This window comes from Nannobrachium achirus, assembly GCF_963921795.1.
Source record: "Nannobrachium achirus genome assembly, chromosome: 11".
NCBI lineage: Eukaryota > Metazoa > Chordata > Actinopteri > Myctophiformes > Myctophidae > Nannobrachium > Nannobrachium achirus.
The window spans coordinates 45,283,220-45,300,892 of NC_137820.1; the positions used below are offsets into that span (position 1 = coordinate 45,283,220).

The following is a 17,673-nucleotide window of genomic DNA, read 5'->3' on the forward strand; positions in this document are numbered from 1 at the left end:
CGGAGTGCAACTAAGTACACTTTTTGCTCTCAGCAGTAACCTGTCCCACCCATCTGTTCTCATTTTGCCACCTGAGGGTTGCCATCTTGTAAAGCGAGAGAAAATAAGAGCTAAAAGGAAGGTGACAACAGTTTTCCCTCCTAGTTTACCTCCATGCACCACACTGAGTCTGACAAGCTGCTGAAAAATAGGACTGGGTCACATTTCACCCCTGAAAAGAATGTGCAGGGGCTGAGTAACCCTGTGGTCTGCGTTGGCATGTTTGGGCTGGCTCTTCATAATATGTAGTGTGTGCCATCGAAGACCGAGGGCATGAACACCAAAGAGAACTACCCAGGGCGTTTCTACTTTGGACTTGCAAAAATCGAAGCCAAAACCTAATAGTAGCACCGTAATCAGTCTTCCCCCTAATATTAGCACCCTTTTTGCTCAAGGGTGGCGGTTGTTTGGCTCAATATATCCTCTTTGACCTTAGATTCAGTTCTGTGGCATGAAGGCACCTTTGTCATCATCATCATCATCATCAGTCAGAGCACTAACACAATGCTGTGTTGACCTTGTTTATCACCGTGTCTAAAACCAATACTTTGCAGTGTTCTAATCATGTATCCAATGCATTTATTATTTAGTCACAAGCTCTTGTTAATACAAGAATAATACATTGATTAAATATTTGTAAAAGCCACGGACAGACTTAACCAATTTCAACCTGGCTGCTAATGGACATATAATATAAATATTTTAAAACATTTTAAAAAGTGGTGAAATTAACTCATGACTTCAATTGCCATGATGCACGCCTGCATGGTAGTGAGCTGGTAGATTGGCTATTTTCACTACTTTTGTTCATTTATGAGCGCAGATCTCCCGAACCCTAGAATCAAGCCATCCAGGATCATGGTGAATTATGACCATAAAACCCTTGATTCTTCTGATATCATATAATTAAATATTCTAAATATATTTTTTCCATAGCCTACTGGGAATGTGTTTGAAGTTTCACGCCAGTCAGTCCAGTGGTGGCTGTGATTAGCTGTTCACACCTGCAGATGCGCACACGGACGGATGGAGAGAAGAACAGGAGCGAAAACATAATCTCTGCCTCCTGGCCTTTGCGTTTTAATTGCGAGATAATGAAATAAGGAGATACAAGGTTCTGCCCAGCAGCGACGATAGGATGCACAGTGCTGCAAATAGAAAACATTGTTGAATGTATCCCTTGTATTTATAGTATGTCAGCTACCGTATATTAACTTGAGGTACTTGCAACATGTGGTTTCATTATTGGACCCCAGTCAGGAAATCTCACAGAAATGGCCTCTCTTTTATCAAAACCATAAGCATTGGTGATGTCAAGCCAAGGCAGACATTAAAATGTGGTACAGTTACATAAGAGAAATAAATCGGGTGCCCCAAGAAGTGAGGAAAGGAACTCTGAGACAGTTTGGTCAATGCACCTGAAATCTTTGGGTGTATTCAGTGTCACCACCACTGGTGTTTGTTGTCACCCTGTGAGCTGTGTTGGCTTGTTGCACCTGTGCTGAATTTGCAGGAAACCATCTTGCCTAAAGGGCAGAGTATGTCAATTAGACCAGGGGGTGATCTATGGTCAATCAAGCCACCCAGTATGCATTCTCACTGCAAATTAATTAAAACTGATATCCAGTAAGGCCAATATTTTTTGTTCTGCCACTAAATGTCGGCGATTTATCATTCAAATATCCTCGGGTTTTGTGTAGGTACTTTTGGACCTCGGGTCCAGTGGGTTTGATGCTTGGCCAGGGACAATATAGTGCCCTTGCCAACAGTCCAAGCTGTGAACGCTTGTCTGAGAGTTACCGTAAATCCTTCTGCTTGCACCGCTAAGAAGCTCAGAAAGCCACAGCCCTGCTATTTGCCACCCCTGTGGTCCTTACAGGTAGCCACTGAGACTCCCCAAATTATGATCTCCATGTGTAGGGGAGCAATATGAGAACAGAGCTCAATGGATAAAGAACTACCTGTTGCCCCTTGTTTTCATCAATGGATAAAGACGGGTGCTGTCTGGTCACCCCTGTGTTGATTAATGTGTCCATTTATTGGATGTGATACTGGTGATTAATGGGATATTATTGTGGGATGTTTGCCCCTCTGATAAAAACCATTCAGATTTCAAATATTTCCTGAACTTCCCATTTGTGGCTGCCATTCCAAAGCACAAAGCTTTAAATTCTCTAACTTGTACATCCCTTGAATTTAAAATGTGAGTTTGCTTGATTAATCTATTAAGCTGCAGAAATGCATTGGTGGTATAGTGTTGATATTATTACAAGTAGTTGACCCAGATTTGGTTCAAATTTATTTTATTTGGCCAATGCAACAAAACACCCCCCACCCCCACCGCCCCAACTCTTGGGGTGCACTCATAGCTGAGTGGTGCATTGATCACATTATTGTCTAATGTCCCAGGTTAAATTTTTGACTTGAGACCTGTTTAATGACACCCCCCCATTTGTGTGTGTGTGTGTGTGTGTGTGTGTGTGTGTGTGTGTGTGTGTGTGTGTGTGTGTGCGCGTGCGTGCGTGCGTGCGTGCGTGCGTGCGTGTGTGTGTGTATGGTATGTATGAGTGCGTGTATGTGCGTGTATGTGCGTGTGTACGTGTATACTGTATATGTCTGTATATAAGACGCATTGATGCAAATCTAGATTTGTTTTCACCTGATCCTTGATGATTATCTTATCTTGTGATCATCTTTGGTGCTTGGGCTACTCTTCATGTTGTTGTTGTTGTTTTTGCCAACAATCAGTAGCCTGCAACTCTAAGTGGATTATTGTTCGTAAATGGTGAAGATCAATCCTGTTTAGTTTCCACCTAGCCTGTCTGGATACTTTGAGCAATGGTGGGCAGCAAAGCAACAAGTTACAGTAAATTCAATAAACAGGGTTATGATCTTAATTTAGACATATTTTAGGTATGAAATATTATCAATCTCGGAGGCCCACCTGGGAGCTGAAGTCCAACACTGCCCCCACCAGGAGTTCCCAGCAGGATTCTGGGATCACACATCAAGGTTTGTCGCTGGCCCTCGACCCCTTCCCAGGCCTCTGGGGTGGGGGGGTGGAGGGGGCGTAGCGGGGCGGAGGAGACAACACACCGTAGCTGTGTGCAACTTGCACAGTGAGTCCTTTTGCTCGTTGCCATGCTGTAGTTGACCGCAGGATTGCAGTGTTTACTTAAGAGCCGGTGCATAAGAGAAAGGCGGACCACCGGCAGTCGCCACCCGCCGGGTCCTGGGCAAGACCTGGGGCTCATCTTTGTTGAAAATGGCTCTGGAACCTGCCGCCTCCCACTGGGCCGGCCTATATTTAGCAACAAACTGAAAAACCTCTTCATTCTTAAAAAGCTGTTTAGGTTTCCATTGAGAAGGTGGTTCAGAGGAGGACGGGTTGTGATGCTGCAGTCCAGACGCCTGTAGTGATGCTCCGCTCGACTGGAGAAGATGCAGAACCACACCAACCCTGCAGCGTCCCTATTCTGGAGAGAACGTTCCACAAGAAATGTCTAGATCTACAAGCTCGCAAGGTGTCGCATTGCCCTGCACTTTGAGCTTTTACATCTGCTATTTTCGGCAAATAGATTTGGTGTAGAGGTGAAAAGGGAAGGGACCCATCTGATAAACCCCTGTGGGACTCTGGTCAGTGAAGCATATAGTGGTTAACTGAATAGTTACACTACAGCGATGCTACTGTCTCCCCCGGACACAAATTGTCTCCCAAGAAGTGCCAGAAAAGAAGTGCTGTGGGGGGGGGGGGGGGGGGGGGGGGGTTATCAGATTGGGAAACCCTCTAGTCTAAAAGGAATGCAATTGCTATTTTGATGTAATTGTTGTTATGTTACATAAGTGAAATATCCCTTGATGACACAGTAATGTGTATTGATATAATTTTGGGGTGGGGGTGCTTTTTTGTTTCAAGCTTGTTTTCTCAAACTAAAGACATGGCCATGTTCCCTTTTGTTACCAACATAAATATGTTGTCAAACAAACCTTTTCAAATCAACGCATGCTTTTGACTCCAAGTAATACGCTTTTGGAATTAGCTCTGGCAGAGATATAAAGGTTAATATGACTATAGAAAGGCACAGGAACTCAAACCAAACACAACATCATTAAATTAGATGGAAACAGATTTCATCTTGTTGGGGAAAATCTGTCTTTTATTTATACTGAACAACAAACCAGCAAAGAGAATGGAGGCCAACTTATAAAACTGATAGCATCATGGTTAAAATGTAATGTCATAGTTAGAACTTTTCTCAAAAGTGCATTGGGTCTTTAATATTTCACTAAAAACAGGACCCTACTGCTCTCTGTATGCAACAAGTCAAATGTTTCCTTCTTTATGAAGATGTTTTCTTAAGATAGATGATCTGCTGATTCAGTGTTTTCAATATTTATATGATGTTTTACCCCTCCCAGTTGCCAAAGCCTCTCATTCTGGGGGAGGGCAAATCCAACAGAGGACATGCGTATTACATGTTTTCATTTGCCCTTATGTACGCCTGAATAGTGAAACAATCCCTCTTTTCATGCCCATGGTTTCATTCAGTGGGTGGCGAGAGCACCAGTATGATTGGGGATGAGGGAGCCGGGTGATTTTTTCCAAGGTGAGCACCTCATGGGAGATGACTGTTCGCTGCCATTAGTTTAAGTGCAGGAGTGTCAGTTAACCCGACACTGGCAGAGGGAACACTTAATACCAGATGGAAGTAGCTGTCCTTGAAGTCTTAACAAGCAGGCACACAGAGAAACAAGCCTTTATTCAGTGTAGGAGCACGTAGAAAAAATTGATAACTTAGCAAGGTTACCACAAAGTGTATGTTAAATCCCACATAGGAAAAGGAGGGATGAAGGAGATTGAAGGGGGTGGTGGTGGGGGGCAGGGGGGGGGGCAAATGTCCAAAGTGGATAAAAACACAGTTTGGATGTTGCTGACTGTAATTTTTTATTGCGTTCAAAATAGGCAGGAATATAAAACAAAGCGGTGGTTGTCACGCTAAAGGGTCCTGCTGCTTAAGAGGTGTCAAATTATTGTACCTCAGCTGGATACATCAGCGTTGGAAGCCAGGGGGTGAGAAAAGAGCCAAACCCAGTAGACTTTGGCATATTTGTCTTTTACCGCTGGCACGGATGAGCCACGCTGTGAGGCTTCAGAGCATCGATAGGCCCCTGGTGTTTTACTACCCAAAATGATGAGTTACTACAACGCTTGACCCTTCAGAGCCAAAGTCTGTGTGGACAGTAAACATAAAAGTGACATTTACAGATGAAACATCCTAGTCCCCCTGATACTGATCTAACTTTCTGATGAAGATGAGGCCAAGTCCACCCAAGCAGTGAGAGCCAGAGTTTTCAGGTTTCAGGATTGCATAAATAAGATCATATCAAGGGTGCCTAGCAGTTTTTAAGAAATGTGTAGTTGTGTACAACTAGAGTCACGTTAGAGTATATCATCATCTCACTGGACAAACGCTTGAAACCGAAAAGGCCCAATTTCTTTCAATTGCGACATTTCAGAGAATTTCTCATCTGTGGAAGCACCTGACATAGTGGTCACCAAAGAAGCCTCTTGTCAGCTCTGGTAGATATGATCAATTTTTTTTTGTGTTTAAGAGAGTTCTACCTGGATTAAAAGAAATGTGAAGGCCAATCTGGAAGTTTCTCCCACCATACTCCTACTGAAGATTTACAATGGAAGTTCTGTGTTGAGTTTTGGATAAATTAAGAAAACAAGCCCTGTGGCAAACGTAGGCTTATTATATTAACACGTTTTGTTCAACAAGATAATCTCCACAAATCGACACTTTTTTATGATAGTCGAACCACACAGACTTCAGAATTCATGGTTCATGGGTTCACAAGTGTAATTTATGTCAGAGAACAAGATGTGAAGCGCTCTTAGGCTCTTATGTTAACCACAGACCTTATTTTCCACATTAATCGAAAACCCAATGGGGGGAAAAAGCATTGGAAATCTGGCGAGGGAGCCACTTCCGGGTTTTAGGACTAACTGTAGCACTAGTGAAATGAATGCAATGCAGTTTCTGGCATGTTCCTCAATCTGCCACTTGTGAGTGCTGGTGAGTCTCAGTTGATTGTCTGCTTGTCATTGAAAAGATATTCCACCCCCGAGTGGCGACATGTTTGCGTGAGCGGGCTGTGATCTCACAACACAGGCATCCGGTGCATCACAGGAGGCCTTTGAGAAATCTTTGGCTCTTCCCATACTGGTCCGGTACCAGTGTTCATCCATGCGAACAGAAAAACGGAGCCGAGGCAGGTCTGTTGAGGACCCTCAGCCAAGTTAAGCACGGAAATATTTCTTTCCTGTTAACTCAAGAGTCTGGCAGTCACCTGCGTGAGGTTACCCTCTCTGTTCATCCAGAGCCACTGGCCATTCGTTAAAGCCTTGTGAAGCACAGACAGCAAGATTATCTGGTGATAAACCATGTATGAGATGTAGCTATTTGTATCAACTTTGGTGGTTTTCAAATCTCCGGCGAGCCAAAGCTCTCAACTGAGATTTTGTCACACGGTATCGTTGTCAGTAAAATAAGAAAATGTTCACTTTGCAGGGTGGTTTTGTTGGCAGAGTGAAATTCCCTTAATTGTTACAGTATAGAGTTGCAACAAGTTTCAGAGGGCCCTAAGGTTGGGGAGCCAGCGGGTGTGCTTGGGGACAGTGGATAGATTTCTGTTTCGGGCAGAGCTGGTCATTGTGTTTGGCGCACAGTAGCTTACTGGCACACACTCCGCTCAGCTATGCACATAGGCTCCATGATCTCTTGAATTACACAGTGAATGAAGGATCTACAGCATTGAAGCTCCTTACAGGCAATATACTATAGCCTATCCTTAATGGTCACTGTGAGTTGGATGGACAATCCGTGGCTCAAACCTTTCTTCATCCAAAGTTGAGGAGATGAAGGGTCAACATTCGGATTTCCTCCAAATGATCTTACACCGTCTCACTGGATTTAATCTTTTTTAAATCGTGTGTGTTTTATTTTAATTGTATATACGACATGGAGGTTCACATACAGTCTGGAGTTCAGTGAGGACATGTCCAGTGTTTCCTGTGTTCAATGGCCAAACAAAACTGTAAAAGATCAAATCATAATAATGCAAATATATGGAGGAGTACTTAGCAATTATGGCACCAACAGGAACATGGCACGCCAAGTGGGCATCAACAAGGGCCAGAAAGGGAGTCTCACTTTTCCTTTTTGAGAGAAACGTCTACAGCTAAGTGTGTGTCCTTTAAGTACATCTTGGATGGTCAACAGACAAAAATATACTGTGTGAGCACTACTAGATGGCTGTTCTGAGGCCAGGACACACAAATTCAGCTCCTGTGAAATGCACAGCACCCGCTGCCCGCATCCTACCCTGCTTTCTGGCACAGGAAACTACAGAGTGCCTGATCTTAATTAGTTTAGCAGTAAGGAATAACATCCTCGGAGGATTAGAGATTGTTGTTATAGATTACCGCAGAGAAAATGCTACTTTTTTCCCCCAGCCCTATTTAATACTAATTTAATACGATCTACAAGCTCACAATGTGTTGCATCGCAACACGTGCAGCTTGTAGACTATAGGCTATTTTCATATAACTGTTTTTATTTATCATTTGATACCCATAATGAATGACATGCCCAAAATAGAAATACCAGGTACAATGTGGTTAATTACGTTCTCTATAGGGGTGGCATAATTCAACTGTGATCACACAAATAGCCTATAATGATGAAGGTAAAACGTTTTTCAAAACATGCAAAATTACAGGATGTACTGTTAATGCAGAACCTCCAAATATGCATTTATAGGTAACAGGGTCAGCAAATAGCAGATGCAGGCCAGCTTGGTGACAGCTGTACCAGTAATGATCATACAGCATGTTGAAATTTCAGAACTATGATTAATTTGACAAGTATTTCTTTTGTTGTGTCAGTGGAATTGGATCACACATTCTCTGGGTGGTAAGGGTTGACTTTTCCTAGGCTGCTCCTGTGGTTGGCTCAATTGGGATTCAGAAATGTTTAAAATCCAAGATAAACTGGATGAAAGAATCTGTAGTCAACATTTTTCTAAATGATCAAAAATCCATTTTTAGAATGTGGATCTTTGATTTGGAGTTCATTCAAAACCTCTGTTCCCTCATTTCCAGCGATCGTATCACTTTTTTTTCCAGTTGTCAACACACTTTTTTAAAAACAGTATATACAGTATGTACACCATAATTAGACATTTATATTTTTAATAATTCATTTCAAGTCTTTTTTTTCCCTCAAAATGTTTATCCCACGATTTTGCATGAGGAGTGAGCAGGCCGCTTCTTACAAGGGGCCGTGTCCCCCATAGCGTGTGGAAGGAACACGTTATTCCAACCAGTTCCTTTCCCCTCCATCAGGCTCCCCGGCTGATGGCTTCTGGAGATGAACCCGGGACCTTCTAGCTGTGAGGTGACACTGACAGCGCTAGTATGCGCTACCGACTGCGTTAGGTGAACAACTATTTGTCAAATCGATGAATTACATTTTAACCACTTTCAGTACCTATTTTGGGCAAGCCATTACAGGCAAAAATAACAGATACAAGATCGCAACGCGTTACATCATGACACACTGTGAGCGTGTAGATTTATTAGTGTGAAGTTGAACACACTATTGTATTCGGTCAGCGATTTTTTTGCCAGCAAAGTGAACCTTTTCGGATCTCTGTATCAATATTGGACATTATCAATATAATGTCCAATTAGACAGGAGTGACATCGGAATTAAGGAATGTCTGTCCGTCCACCGTCTGTCTGCATGCTGACATCACTGATACTAAACAGTGTCGCCACCAAAGCTGCATGCTGAAACAATGCCCAAATTTGGAGATGATGTCCGCCTCACACTCTGACGTCATAGTACTGACATCACAGACTGATACAACGGGTATTGCACAAATGGACGTCAATGGTGACTGTTCTGCCCAACAGGCACCGGTCTGGGTTCTCCAACATTACTTCTGAGACTCCTACATTCAATCCTCGAATATAGTGTGCACACCCCCGGGCACAGGACTAGTGTAATATAAATGTAAGTCCATTTACATTTCCCAGCGGATTCCTCCTGCAACCACACTTGCAATTACCCAGAGTTGTATCATTAGTGTCTGACTATAGTACTTGTCAGACTTTATTCCTTCCATCCATCTTTCTTTCCCCTCCTATTGATAAACTTTATTTTTCCGCGCTACTCCTCCCAGTTTTGGTGGCACGCACTTGGGCCATATGTCTATGTCTAAGAGATAGGTTATATATTATAGTTGTGACCGCCAGGTCGCAGTTACTACCAAAACCTCCACCGGCTGTCCCTCAGTCAGTCAGTCAGTCCGTCCGTCAGTTAGTCCGTCCGTCTGTCTGTCACGTCACGTCACACTTTTGAGTACACTACTCTTATCTCTGCCACCGTTGGCCCTATCGATGCCAAACTTTGCACACACACCTTGAATGGCAAATCACAACCTCCGCCCCTGATTTCTCACATCCTCTTCTAGCACCACCATCAGGCCTATTTTTGCAAAACATATTTTTGGACACTGTTCCTACAGATTTTGGCCTAAAATCACGCAAAGCAGTACACAGTATCTCTAAAGTCATGTCATCAACATGCATCTGTCCCATTTCCCATATTCCCTCTTGATTGGCTACGATTGCCTTCTAACGTTTGTGTATGCGACGTGGCGGTCGCTTATCTCCCGATTAGGGAATCTTACTGGTTTAATTTATATAGCCTAAGTTTATTTGTGAATGAATTTCTCGATTGACTTTAATTACAAATTTTACCCAAATATGGAGATGACTGACTTCATATAATTATGTTTGACATCATAGACCACATGAGACTGACACAGTATGTCCATATATGGGCATTTCAAGATATGGGCTTAATATTGATGACATCACAGATCTCCATATATGGGCATAAAAGGGTTAAGGACGGAATGGTTAGCACCGCTCGAATAGGGACAAGGACTGACAGATAGGCCAACAGAGATATTTGCAAGTGTGGCTCTCCTCAAGGCAACCACACTTGCAATTTCCAATTGCATCTTTCTAGTTCCAGTTATTAGTTTCAATATTCGTTGTACAACGAAGTGTATAGGGCTTAAGTGGTTAAATGAACTCATTCTGAAAATGTGAATGTTGACGATTAAAGAGTGAGCTTTGATCATTTTTCAGAGGGCATGACTGTTATGCTTAAAGAGGCACTTTCTATGATTCTTGGCCTGTGCCTTATTTTCTGTATAAATTACATACAAAGAAAGCTTAAGAGGTGTTTCTCAAGGGCTCAACATTTTTACGCTTACACTCCACTGGCAAGTCCAGTATGGAAAACTTGAACTATACTTTCAGTCCTGTATTTGGTGTGGTTTGGACCTGAGGTGGGGATCAATTGCTTGGTTTCTGCAGCAGCATCACAGAAACCCCCAGAGGGAGGTCTGAAGGACAGGTGGGGGGCCATGGCATGCACTGCCACCTCAAACCACTGTCCCAAAGGCGTCAGAGGGCCCTCACCACAGAGTGAAGCCTACTGTAATTTAAAGGCTACTTCTGTATTTATTATACTTATAAATCAGTTGTTTTCTTCATGTTACGCAGATAGGCCAATACAGTACAACAATTTGTTGGCTTTGATTAGGCAGACAGTAGGGAGAGACTGGCATCTCTCTCTCTCTCGCTTTCTCTCTCTGTGGCAAATGGGAATGTTTGAATTTCGACCAGCTTATTATCCTTCTTCTTCCAGTTGTCAAAAGAGATGACTGCCAGACCTCTAATAAAACCACCTATGGTTTCACCGCAAAGGTGGATAAGGTGGCTTATGGTGCCCCCTTCTGCCACAAAAGCAGAATATTTACAACCTACATTTTCGAAGACTGATCTTCAATGTTAAATTATAGTATTACAAACATTATTATTATGCATTATTATATATGCAAAGTAGGCTACACAAGGATGTTATTCTTGTTTTGTAATAGACTTTTTTTTCTAAATTAATTAGCCTCCAAAAGATTCCATGTAAGCCTAATCAAATGAAAACAGTGCCAAGGGGCAAGATCAGCCATCAGCGTTAAGTCTGTGGTTTCTTTGTCGCTCGCTGGCTGCCTAATTTATGCTCCATCGTACGGCGGTGTGGCGCGCGACAAATAGCCGATCTCCAAGCTCACCACCCGTCGCGGAGGCGACGCGTGGTGAGCTTGTAGATCGGCTATTTTGGGCACGCCACACCGCCGTACGACGACGTATCGCCCGGGCTTGCGAGCGTTCCATTCATAGCAAACCAATCAGACCCGAGTTTATTGGCGTGCCACGGCCAATAGGAAGCCTACTTGTTGTTGTGGCCTGATGCGACCGCGGACACAGACAAGTAGCAAGTGGGCCGGTTTGTAGCTAAGCTAATTCAATCGTTCTTTTTTATCGAGTTGGTTTTAAAACCGTACATATTTTCACTTGCAACATACGCGTGAGTATCATTGATTTTTTTTCCCGTTAAATCCGGAGTTCAATTAGACGCTAGGCTAAAGAGCTGAACCGGGCTTAAAAGTATTATTTTGTATTAAATGTTAGCCGTTTTTGCTGCCGACATCGCGCGAGTACGCGCCAGTTCCGTTTGACAACAGCACTCACGTTCCTCCGTGTTGTTATTGTTTATAACAGAGTAACTCATTTTCAGCGGAAGCCTTGAAAAAAAAAATTATCAAGCCAGAAAGAAACTGAAAACATGTCCGTGTTTCTCGAAGACCCGTCGGTTCTCACAAAAGAAAAGCTCAAAAACGAGCTCACGGCGAACAACGTGCCGCTTCCCAGCGGAGAACACAAGAAGGAAGTGTACATCCAGCTCTACCTGAAGAACCTGACCGTGTTGAACAGCAAGAGCAGCCCGCCGGCAGACACCTTCTCCAGCGATGAGGAGCTACCCGCGCCGGTGCTCTCCAACAGGAGCCGCTCAGGGAGAGTAAGTTAAATATCTGTGGGGATTCATGGATTTAAATGCGTAAACCAGTGGTTCTCAAACCTTTTCATGTCAAGGACCCTCAATCAATACCCATAAGGGTCCATTTGGTTCTTCACTATCATTTATCATTTATCTACCCCACTTTGAGAACCAATGGCGTAAACGACAAAGACATACTGGCAACATAGAGCCGGCTGGTGTAAATATACTGATCTGCTTTGTCACATCATCATCGACCTTGACTAATCAATAGAATGCAACTTTATTAACTCAGGTTTAATTTATTGTCACCGATTTTGTGCAAGCTAGTTGAAGCTTATTTTCATTGATCAAATACTTTATTAACAGTTGCAAATAGTTAAGTGGTACGATATTATAATGATTGACAAAACAATAACACAAAAAGCCATGGGAACTTGTTTCTATTGTGGTCCTGTGGGTATTTAATTAATCGCGCTACCCACACATTGCAGTTACATTAATATTGAGAATATTAAGAATATCAGACATCAAATATCAAAACGGGCATGTCCTTTTTAATGTTGTCAAGAATTATCAGATTCTAGATAGTCTATTTTCACTATTCGTCATCGTCATAGGTCAAAATATATAGTGCTTAATTGTTATTTTATCCAAGAAGCAGGCACAATAACTTGTAATAATTACTTTGCAGAAGGCTACCAGAAAGACCGACAAGCCACGCACAGAGGAACTAGAAGTTGCCGGGCTCACTGATGAAGACTTAAAAGAACAGCTGGAAAAGCATGGTGTGGAGGCTGGACCTATTGTGGGTAAGATCATTGGCGCAGGCTCCCTGTGGTTGTTAAAACCCTTCAAAAATGTGAACTTTGAAAATTGTTCTTTTACCACTACTTACCCACTATATATATGTAACGGAGGTGATCCGAACCTCCCCACCCGATTTTCAAACCCGGGTCTCCCGCGTGAAAGTCCAATATCTTAACGATCACTCCAAAGGGACATCCCTATGGAACGAGAGCAGATACTAGACTTTTGAGGCTTCAGGCTGGGGCTGCGACTCTCCGCCACACTCACCCCCCTTTGACCTCCTCCTACGGGGAAGCCCGGATCCGGGTCACGGCACCAATGTAACGGACGTGATCCGAACCTCCCCACCCGATTTCGAACCCGGGTCTCCCGCGTGAAAGTCCAATATCTTAACCATTACTCCAAAGGGACATCCCAGGGGTAGAGAAACCGTCATTAGAGCACGAAGGGGTACCAGTTCGTATCTGGGCTCCCCCTGATTGAATGTCGAAGAGTCCTTGAGCAAGACTGTGAACCCCTAGTTGCTCCCGGTGAGCAGGTTGGTGCCTTGCATCATGGTTTCCTCTGCCATTGGTGTATGAATGTGTGTGTGAATGGGTGAATGTAATGCGTGAATGTAATGCGCAATCTATGTAAAGTGCCTTGGGTAAACTGCAATATAAATGCACCATTTACCCTTCCTTTCAGCCTCCACACGTAAGGTGTACGAGAAGAAGCTGCAGAAGGTTTTGGATCAGCCCCCATCAGAACCCCCCAGTGCACCCGAGACCACCGCAGAGCTCACAGCAGACAGTAACCAAAACGGCAACACCAATTCTGACCAGTACAGTGACAAGGAAGACGGTAAGCTCATTGACAAATTCTGAACATTGTTTCAGGCTGCTGGGCTGAAAATGGTGAAATTGAATATTGCATGTTGTACTTAAAGGGAAACTTTGAACTTAAATCTCATTGTTCTGATGTGAGGAGCTCAATAATTTAGTGTGCCAAAACATAACCTATGTATTCCGGTGTATTTCTTCACAAAATGTTGACACCACAAAACAATGATAATTTCACATCATTAGGCGTACGGATGACGTGAAACGATGCGTTTGACATAATTTCACTGAATAATATACTGCCACACTATATTATTGATCTCTGCATATCACAACAGTCGGATTTGGTTTGAACAAGGCCATTGTTTGGTGATTACAATATTTTGACTCCTAGCTGCAGAGATGGCAGTGGGACCTGGTGGGTAGAGAGAGGTTCTTGAGAGAACACCTCAGATTAAATCCCCTGTGAGCCAGAATGTCTGTCACTGACTAAGTTAAAGGAGTAGTTCACCCCCAAAATGACTTTTTTTCTATTGATTACTCATGCCATGGAGAGTACAGTTCAATAATAGTTTTTGGTTTTTGTCACATTCCTAAGACAAAAATTTGATTCGAGTAAATTTACCCCCATTGATTCCGGATGGGGACCCGTTTCGGTAAATTTATTGTTATCACATTTTTGTCTTAGGAATGCGACAAAAAACTAAAAATATTATTGAACTCTAGTCTCCATGGCGTGACTAATCAATAGAAACAAAGTATTTTGGGGGGTGAACTACTCCTTTAAGTGTCAATGACGCGTGATTATGGATCCCACTGGGAAAGATGGATAACCCCGGACTCATTTTTGAAGCTTGTGATTGGCTGAACCGGACGTAGGGAGCGCTCCGTTGTAGTCACTTGGACCGCGCGAGGTGCACCAAAACCAATTATCATGGCGTTTATCGTGTGCTTGCCCAGGCCTTGGGCATAAATATAACGATTGCATTCACCACGGCTTCGTAACTCTTCGCGGGCACTCGCGCCTGCGGCGCTCGGGCGCGAAGAGCAGGACCAAGGTCCGCTGGCCTTCGCGCCGCTTGCAATGTCGTGGACAATAACTGAAAACGAGCGCTCTATGCCGTTTCCATCCATCTTTCCCAGTGGGATCCATAATCATGCGTCAATGACACAAGGCATAACTTTGACAATACATTTCTTTGTGGATTCGTTATATTTCACCACAACTCTTCCTGTCTGAGAGGCACTGGCTTTCATCCCTTTAAACTTTAAAGGAGTAGTTCACCCAAGAAATGACTTTATTTCTATTGTTTACCTACTTCCTGTCTGAGAGGCACTGGCTTTCATCCCTTTAAAGGAGTAGTTCACCCAAGAAATGACTTTATTTCTATTGTTTACCTACCTAGTGATGTCTTTCGATCACAGAGAATCTTAAAATCTGTAAAACATTCCTTAACGGTGAAAGAAGAATCCAAAAATGAGCCCAGGCACGTGCGTATTTTATGCTTGAGACGGTTTAGCCTGGAAGTGTTTTAAAAGGCATAAAGTCATCTCTTGGGTGAACTACACCTTTTTAAGGGGGTTTTAGCATGTTTGGATTATTTCTCACTTCTTGATTTGCATCCTTTTATATGTTTTCATTTTCAGAGGAGACTCCTGCCCCTCCTGTTGTGGAGAACCCTGTACAAAGCAGAGGGAAAACTCCTGTCACCCTCAGGACCAGTAGTAGACGCCAAAATAAGGTTAGATATAATGTACATTCTGACTACTAAACTTAGTTTAAACCTTGCTTAAGGCCCATTTATGCTGCTTTGAGTGTCAAATGATGAGTTTAAAGCATTCATACTGCCTGAGAAAATGTAAATTAGGAACTGAATATGGTCTTGCATAAAGGAGCGTACTTCATCTTCCCTACCAATGTGATTACGCTGTACATTTTATTAAGCATCTGCAACCTTTCATTTTTCCAGATGTCACTGTGAAGGTCCCCTGTGACACATTTTTATTTTGGTATCACTTTTGTTCAAAGCGTTGGATGACGATTAATTAAAAGAATAGATTGGCCATAACATAATGTTTTATAGGAAGGCACTCTCTTATACTAGTTATTTTCCTAATGTATTGACAGGCAGTGGAGGAGAAACTGGCTAGTGATGACCAGACCCCAAAGAAGGCTGGAGAGAGTGTTGTTGAAGATATCCTTGCCAACGAAATTAGCTCACCAACAGGCATCAGGTAACTTTTGAAATGTGATGATATAATTCTTTGTGACTACAATAAGATTTCATTTTGTACTACGTGTTACTTTTTGCATTGATTTAGCTGTGACATTTGCCCATGTGTGTCATCTTCTTCCGTGAGCAGTGCAAGCTGCAGAAGGCCAATACGAGGGGCAGCCGGTCGACCAGTGAAACCAAGCGAGTATTGGCTGGACGAGTCCCTCCTGAAGCACAGCATCTGCACAGAGAGCCGCTCCTTTTCAGAGTCTGTCTCCCGTGTCTACAGCAGTACAGCCCCTCCCGGCAAGGCACCAGCTCGACAAGGCGTTCTGTCTATGCTACTCAGGCTGCTGCTCACAGTCTTAGTTGCAGGCTCACTCTTCTACGCCTACCAAAACGTGAGTGCTGAGCACATCAGTGCTCTCAAGGGCCTCATGGAGAATGTGCTCACCCCCCTCCAGGAAGTGGTTGACAGTACAGCCACCTACCTGGGCATCAGTGGCAACAGTGTCGCACAGGGCACTGACAAGTAAGGACCCTCCTGTCTACCCAGCCTGCGCCACACCCTGCCATCTGCCACAATAGACCATAACCTAAACAACAATCTGCGATCGCCTATTCTTTTTATACATTTGTTGTATCAAGGACACAGTTTCAGTTGGGTAACATTTTAGACCCCACTTTTCTTCCCACAACAAGAGGGAGGAATGCTCTAATAGCAGCTTCTGGTTAACACTGTCCTGTGGCAGTCCAAGACTAAGACTCGTTTTTATGTCATTTTCAATCTGTGTGAATTGTTTCGTGTCCTTTTTTGTGAATTTGTATTCTTCTATGTAGATGTCAGTGCAGAATGGAGGGGACAGTTATCCATGCATGGTTGTAGTTATTGATGGATATTGTTTTTAAAGGTCTGTGCCAGGCATTTTCTGACGGTGAAGTGCCTGGACACTGTCAGCACTTAGTGCCCTCCCATTCCGAAGCACAATGAAATGCTACTACTAAACAACGTCTTTTTAAATCTACACTGTAGTCATAGAGAGCTAGATAGTGTCTCGTTTATTTTTTATGGTGCTCAGGTCAATTCCTCTCTAAACTAATGTGATCCGTGCTGGGAGGAGACACCTGGTGAAATAAGGTCGCATCACTGTAAGAGGAGAATATAAGCCCACCTCGTTGCTGAGGTAAAAAAAATAATAAAAATAAATTAAAAATATTTTTGCTCAGTTGCTAGTAGTCTCTGTTGTGCTCAGTTTAAAATAAAGTAATTGCCTGCTGAAATAAGCATACGTTATTATAACAGCTGGCTTGCATCGAATAAACTGCTGCCCAAATTATATTCTTTTTTTTTTGCTGTGCTTTACGATTTATGATCCTTCAGTCCCCTCTATAGGACTGGCTGTTAAAGTGCACCCACATAGCCCTGAAGACCCATGGAGGACATGGGACTGTAAAATCCTCAATGTTAATTTAATTTGGAGTGTGGAAATGTGACCAAATGGACCATTTCAGGTCAATTTGCTTTCATTTGTTATACTCAGAGTTACCAATGGCTAAATTAACACATGATTTTACTGTGTGACTTGTTTGAAATACAACTCGACTGATCTAATTTATTTTTTGTATTGATAAGTACTTCTGCCTGTGCAAATTACAGTTAAATTCTAGGCTACTGTGAATGGGGCAGTGATGTGGAAAATGTGGAACATTTTTGTTTCCATTTGGTATTTTTCTAATGTGACATGTTGAACTTTTTATAAAGCTGCAATCCATAGTCTTTGTGAATAAAATGTTAATTTGACCAAA

At 42.9% G+C, this 17,673-nt stretch overlaps 1 protein-coding gene across 1 annotated transcript; it reads left to right on the top strand.

Annotated features, from left to right (window-relative positions):
• Positions 1-11,748: 11,748 nt before the first annotated feature.
• Positions 11,749-17,556, top strand: tmpob (thymopoietin b). The gene is made up of 6 exons (XM_080737720.1): positions 11,749-12,041; positions 12,715-12,832; positions 13,518-13,673; positions 15,299-15,393; positions 15,780-15,886; positions 16,016-17,556. The coding sequence occupies exons 1-6, from the start codon at positions 11,808-11,810 to the stop codon at positions 16,401-16,403; spliced, it is 1,098 nt and encodes a 365-aa protein (XP_080593846.1). The 5' UTR covers positions 11,749-11,807; the 3' UTR covers positions 16,404-17,556.
• The last annotated feature ends 117 nt before the right edge of the window (positions 17,557-17,673 follow it).